Source organism: Limanda limanda, chromosome 12 (genome assembly GCF_963576545.1).
Source record: "Limanda limanda chromosome 12, fLimLim1.1, whole genome shotgun sequence".
Taxonomy (NCBI): Eukaryota; Metazoa; Chordata; class Actinopteri; order Pleuronectiformes; family Pleuronectidae; genus Limanda; species Limanda limanda.
The window spans coordinates 12924791-12943074 of NC_083647.1; the positions used below are offsets into that span (position 1 = coordinate 12924791).

At 41.9% G+C, this 18284-nt stretch overlaps 3 protein-coding genes across 3 annotated transcripts in view; 2 read left to right on the forward strand and 1 right to left on the reverse strand.

Moving 5' to 3' along the window:
• The window catches only part of eml5 (EMAP like 5), a 38698-nt gene extending 26693 nt beyond the window's left edge, over window positions 1–12005 (forward strand). Inside the window, exons 23-42 of the mRNA XM_061082599.1 lie at window positions 1228–1359; window positions 1469–1557; window positions 2724–2900; window positions 3028–3229; window positions 3318–3461; window positions 5724–5815; window positions 6086–6215; window positions 6326–6424; window positions 6772–6792; window positions 7116–7289; window positions 7383–7591; window positions 7835–7992; window positions 8308–8422; window positions 8513–8701; window positions 8811–8983; window positions 9571–9733; window positions 9821–9924; window positions 10013–10166; window positions 10473–10573; window positions 10917–12005. Coding sequence (XP_060938582.1) covers window positions 1228–1359; window positions 1469–1557; window positions 2724–2900; window positions 3028–3229; window positions 3318–3461; window positions 5724–5815; window positions 6086–6215; window positions 6326–6424; window positions 6772–6792; window positions 7116–7289; window positions 7383–7591; window positions 7835–7992; window positions 8308–8422; window positions 8513–8701; window positions 8811–8983; window positions 9571–9733; window positions 9821–9924; window positions 10013–10166; window positions 10473–10573; window positions 10917–10953 — 2663 coding nt within the window. The 3' untranslated portion in view covers window positions 10954–12005. The remainder of the gene's footprint in view (window positions 1–1227; window positions 1360–1468; window positions 1558–2723; window positions 2901–3027; window positions 3230–3317; window positions 3462–5723; window positions 5816–6085; window positions 6216–6325; window positions 6425–6771; window positions 6793–7115; window positions 7290–7382; window positions 7592–7834; window positions 7993–8307; window positions 8423–8512; window positions 8702–8810; window positions 8984–9570; window positions 9734–9820; window positions 9925–10012; window positions 10167–10472; window positions 10574–10916) is intronic.
• Window positions 12006–12851: 846 nt separating this feature from the next.
• On the reverse strand, window positions 12852–15006 carry isca2 (iron-sulfur cluster assembly 2). The gene is made up of 4 exons (XM_061082665.1): window positions 14907–15006; window positions 14543–14702; window positions 13551–13666; window positions 12852–13459 (listed from the first exon to the last, which is right to left on the reverse strand). Exons 1-4 carry the CDS (start codon window positions 14966–14968, stop codon window positions 13285–13287), a joined length of 513 nt encoding a protein of 170 aa, XP_060938648.1. The 5' UTR covers window positions 14969–15006; the 3' UTR covers window positions 12852–13284.
• Window positions 15007–15468: 462 nt separating this feature from the next.
• Window positions 15469–18042, forward strand: LOC133015463 (NPC intracellular cholesterol transporter 2-like). The gene is made up of 5 exons (XM_061082666.1): window positions 15469–15555; window positions 15767–15870; window positions 16649–16756; window positions 16846–17018; window positions 17498–18042. Exons 2-5 carry the CDS (start codon window positions 15789–15791, stop codon window positions 17582–17584), a joined length of 450 nt encoding a protein of 149 aa, XP_060938649.1. The 5' UTR covers window positions 15469–15555; window positions 15767–15788; the 3' UTR covers window positions 17585–18042.
• Window positions 18043–18284: the final 242 nt, after the last annotated feature.

Sequence of the window (18284 nt, forward strand, 5' to 3'; positions counted from 1 at the left end):
GTCTGTGCTTCAAATCTCAGAAATTCTAATCCTGTTCCAAGAACCAAACAGGTTTCTATGCCAATGTGCCCTTCAAAGCGTCTGAGTTTATGTGGGATGCTGTTCAGCAGGTAAACATGTCCGCCCCCCCCTGCTGTAAGTCAGGGAGATATTGCTGCAGGCCTGACCCAAATTAATGGCTTTCTGTGGCGAGGCCAGACAGCAAGACAGCAAGAGAGGAACAAGACACAGTGGGGAGAGACAAAGTGAGAACAGGAAACTAAACTCCCTGACACAATGCAAGGGATCCTGTTACCCAACACCCTTCAATCCCTCACAGTCCTCATCCAGGACTTAAATCACTGCCAGACACTTGTCTTTAAATGTCTTATTTTCTATAAAAAGATAGAACTAGTCTTTTGTGAAACAGTGTAAACAGGCTTTTTAAATGGGCCAGTAGAAATAATTGTAATTGCTGAGCACTATACAGTGAAAAACATGCTTAATATGTCCAGTAATAGAGGCTCTTAATGCATAAGACCACAAACAAAGGCAGCTGGAGTGGCAGAATGCAATTTCTGAACCATTTGCTTTGTTTTCAATGACATCAAGTTCCCATATATTGGCTGTAATTAGGCCTATGCTAAAAATAACAATGCTAACATGCTGTTGATGGTGGCACCAGAGGAAAAAGGGCAGGGGGGGTCACCGTAGCCATTTGGAAATATTGTCTGGTGGTCGTTAACAACTGTGTAGAATCATTTGTCAGTGGAACCAGTAGATGGTGAGACATTTGACAGGATAGTTAAACATTTTGAGCTGCAGCGAAAGATAGAGGATTACCACAGACAGTACACATTCATCCTCTGGGTACCATGAATGTCTGTTATCCTCTATACGAACGCCATCTTGCGCATTTGTATGAGTCTGCATATGTGGTATCGAGGTCCCAAGAATTAAAATGAAAAAACAACCAAGGGCCTAGCCAATCAAATCACGTTAACGTGAAAGTGGAGGCAGAGGAAGCTGGCTAACCTGGTGTGTATACAGGATTATGACCTGTACTGCAGCCATCCACCAGTGAGGGATCAAGACACTTTTTGGGAGCTGTCATGTCGTCCATCTTCATAGAAAAAGCCACCAGCCAACTGTCAGACAGACTCGGTTAAAAAGGCTCAGTTCTGCTGATCCCTGGTTAAGATTGTTGGTGTGAAACGAATAACGTGTTTCTCTCTCTTGTCGACTCAGGTGCTGGGAAATACCTCGCGGTAGCATCAGGAGACACGTTTGTGGATATTTACAACGTAATGAACAGCAAAAGGGTCGGAGTCTGCAAAGGATGCCTCAACTACATTACCCATCTGGACTGGGACAAGAGAGGTAGACGTGCTTCCTTAAATACTATTGAATAAAATGCCCTTGGAGCCTTTTGCTTTCAAAATGTCTCTCATAAAAACACCACAACCCTCTGGGCTCCTTCACTCCGCAGGAAAACTACTACAGGTCAACACAGGTGCTAAGGAGCAGTTTTTTTTCGAAGCTCCCCGTGGCAAGAAGCAGACCATTCCGTCTACCGAGGTAAGCCGGGAGAATAGGCACAGGAGCAGCCGTTGTTATGGTGCCGCTGGCCCACATTTTCCCCCTGGGAGCAGAGGAGGCTCGGTGAAGGGCAGTGAAGCATTAACACGGCCCACTTTTCATGAGTGTCATTCTAATTTCGGTGGTGGATGGGAGATGGTGTTGCGAATCCATTTAATACAGTGAGACGTTCGAACACCTTGCCTGGCACAAAGCAGAGCAGAGCATTAAGTAAATAAGGGCCAGAGATGATAGATGCTGCTGAGTCGAGGCTCTTTGGCACCTCAGATGTCCGCAATTACCTCGGCACATCCGCCTCCACTCATCGTGATGCATTCACTTTCCTCTTTCCTTCCCATTTCGTACCCTCTTCTCTTGTGCTTTTGATCACAGGATCGTCACTAACAGGCTGAGACAGCAGTCTGTTCTGAGCCCTGTTTTATTTTTCTAATTCTGAAGAATTTTAATGTCAGCACACTGTCTGGACTCTATGAGAGGATAGATGTCCTGAAACGTTCTCAATTTAAATAACGTTAAAACACAACTTTACTATTCATCATGTGACATCACAATGCCCTACGTTTGCATAATATACGCCGAGTGGCTAATCTGGCAGCCCTCCTTACAAAGCCAGGTAAATAAAGAGCGAAGGCCGACATTTCCTGTATGTGCTGGAAGCCGTTGACTAATAACAACAGATTGAGGCAGGTGGCCAATCAGAGCACACTGGCCTTTATTGGGAGGGGGGTCTTAAAGAGACAAGGCTAAAACCAAGTGTTTCAGACAGAGGCTCAAAAGAGGAGCTGCAGCAATGGACAGTTTGAGGAAAGTGAACATTAGACCATGTAAACATTTTCAAATAATAACACAAATTGAAACTATGAACCTGAATATGAGCATAAGATGTCTCCTTCAATTTTTTCTTGCATAATGTCAGACTTGAAGATTGATACCTTTCTGATATCTGTATGCTGGATATAAAGCTGAGGTGGCAGCTGCTTAGCTTAGCATACATTATTTTCCTTTTGTTTAGGGGAGAGTAGTGTGTTTGCCTCTCTCCATTCGCTGTTTTTAAGATATTAGAATTCAGTATAACATTTTCGCCATTATAGCAGGTCTCTATTTTGTTGCCCTTGTGTTACTGACCACTTACTGACTTTTTTCAGGTGGAGAAGATTGACTGGAGCACATGGACGTGTGTCCTGGGAACATCAGTTGAGGGAATCTGGCCTGTGATCAGTGAGGTCACAGAGGTCACCGCCGCCTGCCTTAGTAACGACAGGAAGGTGCTGGCAACAGGAGATGATTTGGGATACGTCAAGCTCTTCAGATACCCTGTCAAGGTGAGTCACAGACAGTCCGCGTTTCTTGGTACAATCTGGTTTGAACGTCTCATGACTCAAGGCTTTGAGGTCTATGCAAATGCTATGTTAATTTGTGTGTTACATAAATGTTGTCCTCTTGCCACAGGGGAAGTACGCAAAGTTCAAGCGCTATGTGGCCCACAGCGCTCACGTTACCAACGTGCGGTGGACGCATGACGACAGCCTCTTGGTGACAGTGGGCGGGGGTGACACATGCCTCATGATCTGGGCCCATGAGCCCGAGGGCCACCGGGAATTCAAACAGTGCGACAGCGAGGAGTCGGACATCGAGAGTGAGGATGACGGAGGTGAGAGGCCACTTTCATTCGATTTTTTCCTCTTTTTATTTGAGTATCTGTTGCTCGAGAAAAATTTGCCGTTCCCGCCTCTCGTCAGGTTATGACAGCGACGTGACGAGAGAGAACGAGATCACCTACACCATCAAGGCCTTATCCAACAACATGCGACCCATGACTGGTGTGAAACCCCACTTGCAGCTGAAGGAGCCCTCTGTGGATGAAAGGTATTTCAAAGGAAGCTGTGAAATGAGGAGTATGTATTTACACAGGATGAGACTGTTGAGCTTCAGCCAGTCAGAGTACAAGTTATAAGGCCACCGCTTTCAAAATAAAGCCACTCCTGCCTTTTTCAGTCAACCTACACTACCAGTCAAAAGTTTGAGACACACCAATGTCCATATTAATTGATTCATTTATTCAGTTTGATCAAATTTAAATTAACAAACGTATAGACACTTAAACTTTATCTAATATTCAGTCACAGGTACTTATGGAGGTGCTTCTAAACTTTTGACCGGCAGTGTATCTATTCTCTCCTCTCTCGCCCTATCCCTGTTCTTTTGAAATAACACAACATTCTTTGCTTTTCTTCTTTCCTGTCCATCTCTCACTATCCTGCTTCCTTCTATACTTCCACATGAAGACAAGGGGTGGTCAGGTAAGCTTTGGTGTTAATTATGTTAATTTTTGCACTGAAGATATAGAAAAGCATCAGGTGGTGGTAGTTGTGAGCATAAAAGTAGTGGTCACTGCTTGACCTTTAAACATAGTGGAAATAAATGAAGAAAAACTTTAGGGTATTTTTTATATATTTATATATTTTTGAGTGTGTAACGCGAGGATGTGTGGTGGTGGATTGATCACTACAGATGAGTATCCGTCCTGTTGCCCACCTTCATCAGCCTCACAACAACCTGCTTCCGTGTTGCACTCTTATTATTGTTATCTTAAATCTAGGCTAGAATGACTTAGACTAAGAAGCATGAAATCACATGGAATCACAGTTTTGCTGTCAGTTCTGACTGGCAGGACAAATTAAACTCTAAATTTAAATTTAAAAGTAGAGCTTGACTTTAATTTACTTCAGTGTCCACTTAAGCAGTGAGATTTACCAGAAGTGTTTTTAATAATCACTTACTCCAGGGAAATAGGTTGATTAAAGTGGGTCATGTTTTAACGTCACACATCAAACCAGAAGGAAAATTGGAAATTTAAACACCCTGAGATATTCTCTTAAAAGGCATATCTAAGGAGGTGTAGTTCTTCTGGCTTATCTCAACAGTATTAACACACATTATCAGTTCTTTACAATGAGTTTGTGGCTCAGGTTTATTGATTTATCAGATTGGTTTCCAGATTCGATTTTTTGACAGCGATGCAGACATCCACGCATCTTCTGGGCCGCAGTTGTCATAGAAATGGACTTTGGTTGTCATGGCTACACGCTGGTGCTGACTCCTGTACTTTGTGTCCTCAGCGGCTGTGCTGTTGTGTTGCGTGTGTCCAGCAGGCAGCAGTGAGCGCTGTGGGAAACCGCTTTTTTTCTAATTCTTGTTTTTTCTTTTCTATTGCTGCCATGAAGAGGGTCAAGGTAAGACACTGAATGAGTTGATCCTCTGTTTTTCCTTATGTGGATATATGTGGAAGGATGTTGACTATTATGTCTTTGCCTGTATAGACGCTTGAGTGTTTTCCATTCGTCTCATTATTAATTGATTTTCATATCCTTGTGTGTACAGTTAACATTGTATTGACTGACTGAAGATGTGTGGAAAAGGAGAAAGCAGCAGAAACCGATAATTTCATTATGATATTTCATATTTACTGTCACTTTTACATCGATTTTTACCGGAGTCCGATTTATTTATAACTTGACAATAAATCAGCCGATAGGAGACTTTCAAAGATAAAGCGTGCCTGCGTTGATGTTTTTCAATATGTGCTTATATAATCACTCTTATTTAAGAGAATAAACAATAGAGAAAAGATGAGCATTTATCTTCAAGCGTTCTACAAAGTTACGTTTATGGATAAACTGTAAATTGTCAATTTGCAGTTGCGTTTCTTTGTCATAGAGGTTTGTTAACAAGATATTTTTTTATATATAAATCTGCCAATATATCAGTATTGGAAATGTTATACTCCTATAAAATCCATATTGGTTGGGCTCTAACCTTTACCTTGCCTTTATCGACATGGTTACTCTGTTACCTGATTCAATCTTTCATTGCTTCACTGTTACAGCCACTGTGTGATGCAACAAGCTTTGACGTTTGATTTTTTTTCTTGAATTTATTCCACCTTGAAATTCCTGTTATTTCAGAAAAAAATGATTTCTTAGATCAAGAGATAAAACCAGCGTCTTTGTCGGTTTGTTTGCAAATACTCATGGAATGTTCGGTAGAACAGTCTCATTGCCAAACAGTGTGATATCATTATTATCCTCCTCATCATTATAATTATCAGTCTGATAAGCAGCTCCTCAGCCGCCCTCTTATCCCAGCTCTCTGTTCCAGGCCTCCTGTCAGCCGAGCGCTGCCGCAGCCGGAGAAGCTGCAGACCAACAACGTCGGTAAAAAAAAGAGGCCGATTGAGGTAAGAAGGACGTCACATCCTCACCCTGAAAACAACAGGCTGAGAGATATGATTCAGCTGATGAGTTCTATGTAAACAGAACAGAATGTGGTCTCTGATGTGGTTATTTCAGCTGTGCTCCTTCTCTGTGCAGACGGCCTCTCGGGGGACTCTGATGCCTCTGTAATCTAATAATAACGTGCTCTCCGTCAGCCCGCTCGGAAACATCTTCGTTGTCATGGCGTTGACCTTTGTGACTTTCTGGTGCTCTTTTATCCGACTCTCCCGCAGGACCTGGTGCTGGACCTGGTTTTTGGTTACCGTGGAAATGACTGCCGCAACAACGTGCACTACCTGAACGACGGGGCGGACATCATCTACCACACGGCCTCAATTGGCATCGTGCTCAACTTGACGACCTGTAAGTAGACAGAGGACTGTCCAGAAGACGTGCTAATGGTATAAGTCATTCCTGAAAGCAAACGTAATGTAAACTGTTTTCCTCTTTGTGCGTGTGTCCTTTTCGCCCAGCCTGCCAAAGTTTCTACATAGAACACAGTGACGACATTCTGTGCCTGACAATCAATCAACATCCCAAATTCCCCAACATTGTGGCGACGGGCCAAGTAGGTATGTCTGTGAAAAGTTGACCTCCTGTGTCAACAGCCGCCTCATCCCTCTTCCCTGTATCCTGTGTAGTCGACGTGCAGCAGGAATATAGTACATGACTGTGGCCTTAACCTCCTCTACAAGTGTATCTGTAATATAAAGCAACTAATGAGCAAAATGATCCTTTTTGCACATATGTATAGTTGTGGGGTAGTTCTTGTATGCTGCATTTTCTATATCAAACGTATAGTTCAAATAGTATAAATAAATAGTATAAATAGTATAAATATAGTTTGAAAATTTAAGTTAAACAAATTAACTGATAATGTGTCTACCCTGTCAATTAACCAGATTTTCCTTTATTTCAGGTGATACTGGTGACATGTCAGGTAAGGACAGAACAAAATTAATCCTCATACAAAAGTAAGAGGCGTAGTGTTTTTAACTCAAAGGAAATATCACCTGTATTCTTAAAGTCTAGTGCCATCTAGTGGTCTTAACTTCCAAATTCCAATATTTGATTATGAAAAATATAATGTAAATCTATAAAAATATAATTCTAAACTCTTAAAAATTTACCATTTTAGTTTGCATTCAGTTTTTGTTCAAATGTGGAATTTTATTTTGGCAAAAGATCCACCAATAAATCTTAATTGAACCTTTTGCTGAGGTTATCATCAGTCTTCTTCACTTAGTTTGTTTTCTCCGACAGCCACATCTCCATCTATTCATGTGTGGGACGCCATGACCAAACAAACGCTATCGGTGCTACGTTGTTTCCACTCGGGCGGCGTGTGTTCCGTCAGCTTCAGTGCCACGGGAAAACTCCTGCTGTCTGCGGGCCTGGACCCTGAACACACCGTCACCATCTGGAAGTGGCAAGAAGGTAAAAAAAAACTATAATCCTTCTTCCAGCTTTGCAGGATGATGGAATGGGGGAAGACGTCACACTTTCATTGCCCTCTGCTTTGCTTCCCAGGTGCCAAAGTGGCCAGCCGGATAGGTCACACCCAGAGGATTTTCGTGGCTGAGTTCAGGCCGGACTCGGACACACACTTTGTCTCTGTGGGGATCAAACATGTGCGTTTCTGGACGTTGGCTGGTCGGGCTCTGCTCAGTAAGAAAGGAGTGCTGAGCAACATAGAGGACGCCCGGATGCAGACCATGCTCTCTGTAGCATTTGGAGCTGTAAGTCATTTACAGCATTATAATATAACAACTTATTAATCTCACAAGAGAAACATTTTTGTTAAGCCTTCACTTGTTGCTTGTTCTTACTGCACATGACATTTTACCTCATAATATAAATCTACAGACATTTCACAACTCATCGTATCTCAAACTTTCTGCTTGACTGTGCTGTGAATTGTTGCACTGCCCGCTCTGCTCTCTATAGGTCACTAGATTAGTGCAGATTTGTTTTCTTTTCAGAATAACTTGACATTTACAGGTACCATAAGTGGGGATGTGTGTGTGTGGAAGGAACACATTCTAGTAAGAATAGTGGCCAAAGCTCACACGGGCCCAGTGTTCACCATGTACACCACACTGAGAGACGGCCTCATCGTCACCGGAGGCAAAGAAAGACCGTGAGTGCTGTTGGTTTTGATTTGTTCACTTGAGCTCACATCGGTAAACAACACTATTCACATACTGGCTTAATGGTGAAGAGAAGCAGTGGAGTTTACTTTTATTCTATATGATCGTCATTTGGTCATCTATTTATCTAAATGACCGTAGTAACTCATTAGATTAAATATATATGAGAAAGAAAGATGAACTGTCATGTGATACATAGTAAATGTGTTTTCAAATCACCCACATCCTGTGTACAATTAAGTTAGCGTATGAACCACATGAAGTTTTCCTCAGTTTGTGGGTGAAGCATATGTTTTCCTCCACAGGTCAAAAGAAGGAGGAGCTCTAAAGCTCTGGGACCAGGAGCTGAAACGCTGCAGAGCCTTTCGATTAGAAACTGGACAGGTCATAGACTGTGTTCGATCTGTATGCAGAGGGAAGGTATTTACAGATAATATGGTCCTCAGTGTCTGTGCGCTGCATCAGCATCTGGATTTTGACGTGCTTCCTCTTCCCTCTGTGCTGCCTCAGGGTAAAATCCTGGTGGGCACCAGAAACGCAGAGATTATTGAGGTAGGGGAGAAGAATGCAGCGTGCAACATCTTGGTGAACGGCCACATGGACGGGCCGATCTGGGGCTTGGCCACGCATCCTTCTAGGGATGTGTTTCTGTCCGCTGCGGAGGACGGCACTGTTCGCCTGTGGGACATCCCTGATAAGGTCAGCCAGTCAACCCATCGCTTACATATTTCATTTCACTTGGCCGTATGGTGGACATTTTAAGATATTTTTTGTTTTGATTATCTTGTGTTTCCTTGTGGGTTAACAGAAGATGCTGAATAAGGTGAACCTGGGCCACCCGGCACACACCATCAGCTACAGTCCTGAAGGGGACATGGTGGCCATCGGCATGAAGAACGGAGAGTTCATCATCCTCCTGGTGGCCTCACTCAAAATCTGGGGCAAGAAAAGGGATCGACGCTCCCCTATCCAGGATATCAGGTAGTGATAGTTGAGTCTCTCGATTTAAGCAGAAGCTGGGATGTAAGGAAAAGGTTTTTTGTTGTTTTTTTAAACCCAGAATTCAGGTTTTATTTAATAATTGATTGGCTTAATCTGATTTGCGTCCTAGCCTGATTTGACCCTCCAAAGCCCCATGTGTGACCCAGTGAAAACACATGACCAGTCCTAAATACAAGCTGCAAACTACAATTACTGTTTGCCAATCAATCAGCCCAATTTTAATCCTGTTACGATTCATATAGGAATGTTGCCTGGGATTAAGATGAATTTTAATTTGCATTTACAATCAGTTTTCTGGTTTATTGCTTATTCAAACAATGTATTTATGTGCTTTGTGCATAAATAGTGAATAATTATGTATCAAACCTGCATTATCACTGATGACTTAAATTTATTAACTTGTTTGTTAGATTTCAAATGAAAAGATGTTCAATATTCAGCACAAAAACATAAATCCTAATTTCCGGAATCCTGAAGCAAAAACTGTGTCAAACCCTCGTCTGTAGAGTAAAATGTGTTTCTGAGAGAACAGAGGTCCCTGGTAACTCTGCATGTGTCTCTTGCAGGTTCAGTCCAAACTCTCGTTACTTGGCCGTCGGCTCCAACGAGTGCTCTGTGGACTTCTACGACCTGACGCTCGGCCCCCAGCTGAACCGCATCAACTGCTGCAGGGACATCCCCAGCTTCGTCATGCAGATGGACCTCTCCGCAGACAGCAACTCCATCCAGGTACGGATCGGAAATATCAGCGCTCCCCATCAGCTTTCAGTCATTGGCTGTTTCACCTCTGACCTCCACTGTGTGTTTTTGACTCAGATATCCACAGGTACTTATAAACGACTGGTGTACGAGGTGCCGTCTGGGAAACCGGTCACAGAGCAGTCCCAAATTGACAGGATTACCTGGGCCTCCTGGACGAGGTGAGGGTCGCTCTAATTGGGACCGATAAACACCATCAGTACTACATGTGTAAAAAGTCTTAAATAACATTACTCTCTCTGTCTCCAGTATCCTGGGGGACGAGGTTGTTGGGATCTGGTCCCGTAACACGGACAAAGCAGACGTCACGTGTGCCTGTGTTTCCCACTCAGGCCTTAATGTCGCCACAGGGGACGACTTTGGAATGGTGAAGCTGTTCGACTTTCCATGTCCAGAGAAGTTTGTAAGTGTGGCTACGCAATATTGTTATTAGCGGATTTGTTTTCGTCACTGTTTTGATTTATTAGGACAGTAACATGTTTGTCTAAATGAAATATTTCACTCTTCACCTTTCTCAGCTGAGCTCTTTAAGTGTAGATTTAACAATTTAAGATGATGGTTAAATAAAAAGGCACTGTGGTCGATTTTTCTACAACTCATCTGAATAATTTTAAAGATGCTACACTCTACACTTTGTAAAGAAATATTTACAAACTCTTTATTATACACAATTATATTATATGTAACTCGATGTGTGTTTTTTCTTTAGGCCAAACACAAACGCTTTCTGGGCCACTCTGCTCACCTGACAAACGTGCGCTTCACAAGCGGAGATCGCTTTGTCGTCAGCGCCGGTGGAGATGACAGAAGGTAGGAGAGAGGCATCGGACGACCTAAGATTTTCTTAAATCGGGGGTCAGAGTTTACACAGAGGGGCCAATTATATGTCCAACAAACATCTGTTGGTGCAGATCTAAGTCATTCCTTTTTTACTGTTTGCTCTGTAAAATATTGTCATATTTATTGTTATTATAGTTAATAAGTGACCAATCAAGACTTCTGACAGGATACGGGCCAATCAGATATTAGCAGGGGCCAGTGTCCGTCCCCCCCCCGGTCCTGCCGATGGACTGAGGATCTTAATAAAAACTTCAAATGAGATTACAATCAAATATTGAAAGACCCATCTTCCCCTTTGTTATGTCCCCTCTAGCCTCTTTGTGTGGAGGTGTGTCCACGCCCCTCACTGAGGACCACGCCTGGACCCTCCTGCCTCAGAGAGCTTCTCTCAGCACGGCTCTCCAGAGGAAGCGAGGAGAAGCCGCTTGAAGAAAAAAGGAGGACAGACGTGGCAGCTTGTAAATGAGGACAAGCGGTGATTTGAATCACTGCCTCAAAACTTGGTGCATGCATATGTGCGAGGCTCATTTTCATCATAGCATCAGTCCCAACTGTGAACACAGGCGGATACTGCTCCGACAGTATCCCATCATCACTGAGAAAAAAAAAAAGGCATCCCTCTAACACAGTATGTGCATATCATTTTTTTTCAGAATGAGAGAATCTGTGTCCCACAGGCCTGTGAACTTGTGTTACTGACAATGCCATTTTTTTGTATAACATGTAGCAAACTGAATTAGCCTTAATCTGAGTGTTCAATTTACGAGGGTTTGGATTCTTTTTGTATTTTACTTTTTTGAATCATGTAGTCGTTTGGTTGGTTTGTTCTATTTTTACTGGTGATTCCAAATCCTGTGGCCTTCCACCTGAATGTAACATCCACTGTTACGTTCTGGATGTCAGCATGCCAAAGCATACTATGCACTGTACACCTGACCTGGTCACTGTGTTACCCTGACGGTTCATTTATGGTTCATGTGGCTGTGTTGTTGACTAGTTGACCTCGGACCTCCCTCAACAGTGTTTCCCCTCATTCGTGCCCGTTTGTGGTTCCTGGGTGTGCATGGCTTCCTGGAAGACAATCCGTCCTAACCAAAATCCTCAAAAAATTAAAAGACCAGTTGTAAAAGAAAAAAAAAGAGAAAAAGAAAAGGAAATTACGTTTTAATGCACAGTTGCGATTCTTTCAGTCACTTCTCAGTGTGCTGCTGCTGTATGATGTATTATCATGGCATTTTCCTGAATATGAATGGTGTGACAGTAAGTCAGTGTTTTGTGTGTAAGCAGATATATTGCTCAAATGGAATGTTTTATCAGAGAAAATATGAAAAGTGCAAAACATTTGCTCCCTGTATTAAGACTAACTATGAAAAAAAAAGTTGCTGCATATTTTGATTTACATTACTCCAGTGTAAATATCATTTGTAGATATTCTTTTTGTATATTTTTTGTGAGATGTTTCTTAAAATCCACTTTAATAAAAAAGGCAACCATGAACTCGCTTTGTCTGAAGAAAGTTGACTGAGTAAAAACATCCGAAATGTAGAATAAAACTAGAACTTCTCTCAGAGTGCATCCCTCGTTAAGACCTTTGATAAAAAAATGTTTGGAACACAGCTAGAATCAATCAAAATGTTAAAGAATGTTAATAAGTGTGAAAACAACATCCTTAGCTGAGGTAATGATTCATATTGCTGAGGGACCAATGTATTCAAACCAGCGCTGCTCAAGCTAACCCTTTGTCCCTGATCAAGGAATACAGAGTTCCTTGCTGCTCTTTCATCACACTGATGATGTCAGGATGGAGTCAGAGTATCATGTGAGAACTACTTTAAACTTGAAAGGCACTCAGGAGAGCACACGCCTCCAAAAGTCCCCTTCGATTGAATCAAGCCAACTTTCACACACTCATAAACATCAGTCCTCTAAATCTGCCTTATTTTTTTTAATCTCTATGCATGAATTATTTCTGGGATATCGAGGTCAAAATTATTTTAAGTAAAGCAATAACAATTTCCTTTTCCCTGGATCTGTGCTAAAATGCAATGGGTTATTTTATGGTCGAAGTAACATCTTTCCAATAGATTTTGTGAAAATCCAGTTGATTTTTTGTATAATGCTGCTGACTAACAAACAAACATGGGTGAAAACATAACCTCCTTGATGAAAGTAATGAACAACCTCCCCAGCATGATAAGTTGACCAACACAAATTTTCACACATTAAGAAAAAAACTGAAGATTCAATATTTCATATTCACTCAGTTTTATTCAAGTTGAAACGAACATAATTTAGCGTGGCTCTTTATATTCATATATTTATGTCCTATATACATAATTTACATACAAAGGCAAATCTATGCACTGAATAAACACTTAGTCTTTGTTTCAAATGACAAAGTTGAATGTGGTTAACACTGTTGACTGTCACCATCTGCAATGATTTGTCAGTATCGCTGCCTTTCATTCACATCAACAAAATTCAGATTGAAAGAAGAAAAAGAAAGCAAAGCATTATCTACCGGTTTCCTTGTTGTAATTATTAGCTGACTGAGGTGGGATTTCAAAATATCAGAGATAGTTCAATGTAACACAATACCCAGAGTTAACAGTTTATGTGTAGGCATATACTGGTAAAGCTGTGTGTTTATTCATATTAGTGCAGGTAACAGGAAAGCAGGGTTATAGTTTGACGGAGAAGGAGCTGCCACAGGAGCAGCCGTGATCGGCTTGAGGATTCTTGAGCACTAGGAAGGTGGAGCGGATCAGCTCCTGGCTGAAGTCCACAGTGGATCCTTTCACAAACTCCAGGCTGTCCTGGTCCACGATGATGCCCACGCCTCCCTGCTCAAACACTCTGGGTACAGAGGGGGACACAAACGGTTATACTTTAGTGGGGATACAGTGTGGCTCTCAGGAAACGGGGACAGGAGTCAGTGTCAGTTCACCTGTCGTCTTCATTCCTGCTACCATCCACAGAGAACTTGTACTGGAACCCGGAGCAGCCTCCTCCCTCCACGTGTATTCTCAAGTACTCGCCCTTCACCATGATCTCCCCCAACCTCTAGTTTGAAAGAAGGGAGACAAGGAAAAAAGCCCAAAAGCGTCAACACAACACCATTCATTGATTGTATGACAAGTGGTTTTTAACATGCAATGGTTTAATTTCAACTACATTTTAGATTTCTATTGTATTTTGACCAATCACAGTCACCAGTCGTAATGCAACAGCTGCACTTCACAATGATGCTCATGATCATGTGCTTTCCTTCAACACATCACACACCAGATGACAACTGATGACCAATAATTGGCTTTGATGAGTCAAAACCAAATGTAAAAATATGTGTGGGGAACTAAGAAGTTTATAACTAGTCCCAACTACACCGATTTTGAAAAGTGATGAATTCGATACAGATATTGAGATCAGAAGCTTGAGCTGCCAGGCTGAGGAATAATATAAGAGACAAAGAAGAGACAATTTTCTGGAGATTTTGTGGTGAACAGATGAACAATTACTTCATTAAAGTCACGTAAAGCCCAAACAAAGGTTAAACAACATGTTGACACTGTATATGCTTGTCAACAAGACTGTATGACCAAACATTCACATCTGTTTGGAAATTAAAGATTCCTACACAATACTGATCACCTGTATTCACAATATTTACAATGTCTGAGTCCTCAGACCTTCATTATACACAATATGAGAATGTAAAGGTATCATTGATACAGTTAGTGCAGTAATTGACAGTGTGTGTGGTGGTATTTAATTTCTCCACAGACAAATATTTCCGCTGTAGAGGAACCATGACACTTCATCATGAGGTCATTCACTGTCTCCACTGTCAACACTGGCTCAGACCCTAAACACTGAAACGATCCCTTGTCCCAACAGAGATCCAGGGAGCATGATGCTGAGTCATGATTATCTGCTGACCTTCACGCATGACTCAGTGAGGAGCACTTCAGGTGGATCTGACACCGACGATTGCTGCTGGGCTGAGGCGATGCTGAAGCGCTGGAACCCCGCCGGGGTGCTGGTGGGAAGCCGCTGCAGCTGCTGGTTCACACGGACGTTGTTCAGCAGACTCGATGATCTGTGAACCATCAACACAGCGAGAGGATCAGATCGTGGACGAGCACAGGGACTTGTCGTGTTTGTTAGTTAGCGGTTAGCTCACAAGCTAGCTGGCTAAATTCAACACACAACTATTTTTCCGCTAAACAAATAGTTAACATGATAATATTTGAATGAGGGACTTCCATAGTGATGTGTGGAATATTAAATAACTTAGAGTTACCTAGCGAAGCTCCACATTGTTGACTTTGACGCAGTTATCAAGGCTCCTCTGACGAATGACATCTTTCATAACAAATGCTATCTGACCCCACCCCCTCTACGTCACGAGAAAACCTATCGCACTGTCATTGGCTTAGATGCTTGTCTTGTAACATAGAAACGCCCATGTAGCACAATGCGGCCAGTTGATTCGTCAATGTCCCTGTCCGTCACAAGGCTTTGCGCGTTGAATGGATTTGACTGTGTGACGTATTTGGGTATTTACTCCCCTTCGTTTTGTCTGTCAGGCACAGCCACCAACCAGGCTGTTTACCCAGCAATCAAATACGTACAAAGAGCAAAAGTGGACAGATAACTGGTTTAGAGAGAGATCAACAGTGCGTTTTGAATTGTTTTCTTAAAGAAAACGCAAATAGTCATTGAACTTCAGCTCCATGATTTGCTTGAAATCACAATTCTACCTCCAAACAGTGATGCAATAAAGCTTGCGCTTAGCTGTCCCGGCCACCGTAGCTTCACGCCTGACAGACCACATTTCGGGCAAAGCAATCACCTCGTTCTTATAAAAAGGCGTACCCCACAATCTCGTGACCCAGCGAAATAAAGAGGGGATCACTTCCTGTCCGGACGGTGACTGAAGCGCTCCGAAGGTACAGCTGTTCACTCCGAGTTCCTCGTTTCTACTTTTATTCATTTATCGTGTTGTTGAGCTCTGTGTTGTTTTATCACTGAGCCTGAACGTAGCTTCCTTGTTGTTTTAAACAATCTGTGACACGCAGGGAAACAAACAAGCGGTCACGTGATGGAACCCTTTAACCCTGACTCCTCTCACGGATGCTCTGTATCTTTTCCTCTTCGCAGGTTCACTCAAAGAGACGGAAACATGGACTTTCGGCCTGAGCTCGTGGTTCTCCTCTGCCTGATGGGCCTCACCTGTGCGGTGCCGGTCAAATTCATAAGCTGCGGTGAGTTTCACCTGACACACCCATTCACTTCACTCTACTAACCTTTTTAAAAGCAAAATTTAAGTGTTTTCAATCCGAACTATATTACACATTTTGTTCAAGCAGCTGTCCAAACACAAAGATATCCCACTTCAACCATTCGGGAAGTCTGGTTTATGCAGAGTTTTTTAGATTAACAATCACATTTGAGGCTTCATCATAGTTTCAACTATCCCCTTCTTGACTACTTGTTTAAACACTGATTTACACCTTAACTTACACACATTCTACATGATATATATTAAATGCACTTGCACTTTAACGACAATGATGTGTCCCAGAGGTCATGTTTTCAGGAGTTTTCTTTTGTTGGACCTGCACTCTCAAAACAGTAAATTCTACCTAAATGGATTTTAGGCAGAGAAACAGGAAACCTCACATTGGAGAAGCATGTCAAATGTGACCTATTTATCCACTTCCTGTTTAATCGACCGACTGTTTCAACACTAACTTGCACCTGACTCGTTGCCCTGTTCCCACGAACACAATGTACTATGAGCACTAACCCAGTACCAACGCCCTCATGTGCCTTACTAAAATGTAGTTGATCCACATTTTCCTCCTAGGTCACATGAGGAAATTAACAATTGGTTGTGCTCATCATGACAAGTGAACTGAAATTGTGTAACTTTTATGGTGTTCCTGATATTTTTGGAATTAAGTCATTTAATGAAATGCGTGGTGACGCAGCAGTATAAGAATTTGCCTTTTTTGAGAGTCTGCCTCTGTATTTCCTCAGGCTCCCCCTCTGGCAAAGTGACCGTGGTGGATATTAGCCCTTGTGCCACTCAGCCATGCCAGCTCCACAAAGGAGAGGACTACAGTGTCAATGTGACATTCAGCAGCGGTGAGTGGACAGTTTGCTTTTAAAAATTTACATTTATTTATAAAAAAATATCCTTCCGTCTTATGATCTTATGTCATTTTATCTTGTAGCTGTAGTGAGCCAAACAAGCACAGCATTGGTTCACGGTATTATTGCTGGAGTTCCCATCCCTTTCCCCATCCCCGTGCAAGATGGCTGCAAGTCTGGAATCCAGTGTCCCATCCAGAAGCAGGAGAACTATCACTATCTGAACTCTCTACCTGTGAAGAAGGAGTATCCTGCTGTAAGTACAACATGTGACAATAGGGGGGGCGGGGGGAGTGGTAAAGTATGTGAAAATGACTCGTTTATCCAAATTAAAACCAGATTCAGCTGAGTAAAATGTTATTGTACATATTCATAGTAGGATATGAATATTTACTGTTGCATGCTGCGACTAGAAATCTGATGGCCATTACTGACATTGTTTTCGGCTATGAAAAAATTCAAGGCCAAAAAACTAAGCTGTTGTATTGTCAGTATTTACTGTCAATCACAATTGGATATTTTAAACTTTGTCCTTGTTGCATTGCAAAATATTTTGTCTAATCCTCAGATGGATTGTTTTCAGCTTCTGTTTTAGTTTTATAAATTGGTGCATACTAGTTCCCTCATCTGACTGAGGTGGTTTTCATCTTCTCTCTCTCACTTCCTCTTGACTTATTTTTACATGGAGGCACCTTTTTTAGTTCACCATTAACTTCTCATTTTCTTTTTTTACAGATAAAGCTGGTGGTGGAGTGGGAACTGAGAGACGACGACAAGAAAGACTTGTTCTGCATCAGGTTCCCAGTTCAGATTGTGAGCTAAACCTGCAACAATAACTCACACTAATGTATGAGGGCTTATTTTTAAAAAGGGATTCAGTGTTGAGTAAATAAGTAATAATGATTCGAGACAAGATCACATTTTATTCATTCATCAAATTGATTTTAAGATGCATTTCTCCCTCTGGTTTGCAAGATTTTTTCGCGCACGCATCTTAAAATCCTGCTGAAATAAACAGTTGATTATTGCTCTGATGGGCCGAACAGTTGATTTTTAAGAGGCGTGAATGTGAAGTAAGAATACGACTGATATTTGTGTCAATGACCCGGCTTATCTACATTCCACTACCACGCATGTCCCGTCTTCCTGGCTGCTGTGTAGTCGGACAGATGCACACTGTAGTTTGTCTTTACTAAAACTTTTGTAAAATTTCTTACTGACTTTGTGATATTGTATGAGAAATAAATTCTAATAAAGAAATCTAATGTGCCGAAATCTAACTTGGGTCCCAATCCTGACATTTAAGTGCAATTCTACATTAGGAATTATAAACTTTGTGGTTAAATGTGGATAGCAACTATCCTCTACTGGTTGAAGCCCGGCTATTGTAATTAGGTTTCTTCACTGGCTGATATGGTGGCAGCTTATGTCACCAACACCCCGACATATAAAGTAAATGTACATTATTGTGCATTCCTGTGGTGTCCTAATCAGGAAAAATAATTCCTTACCTGGCAAATTT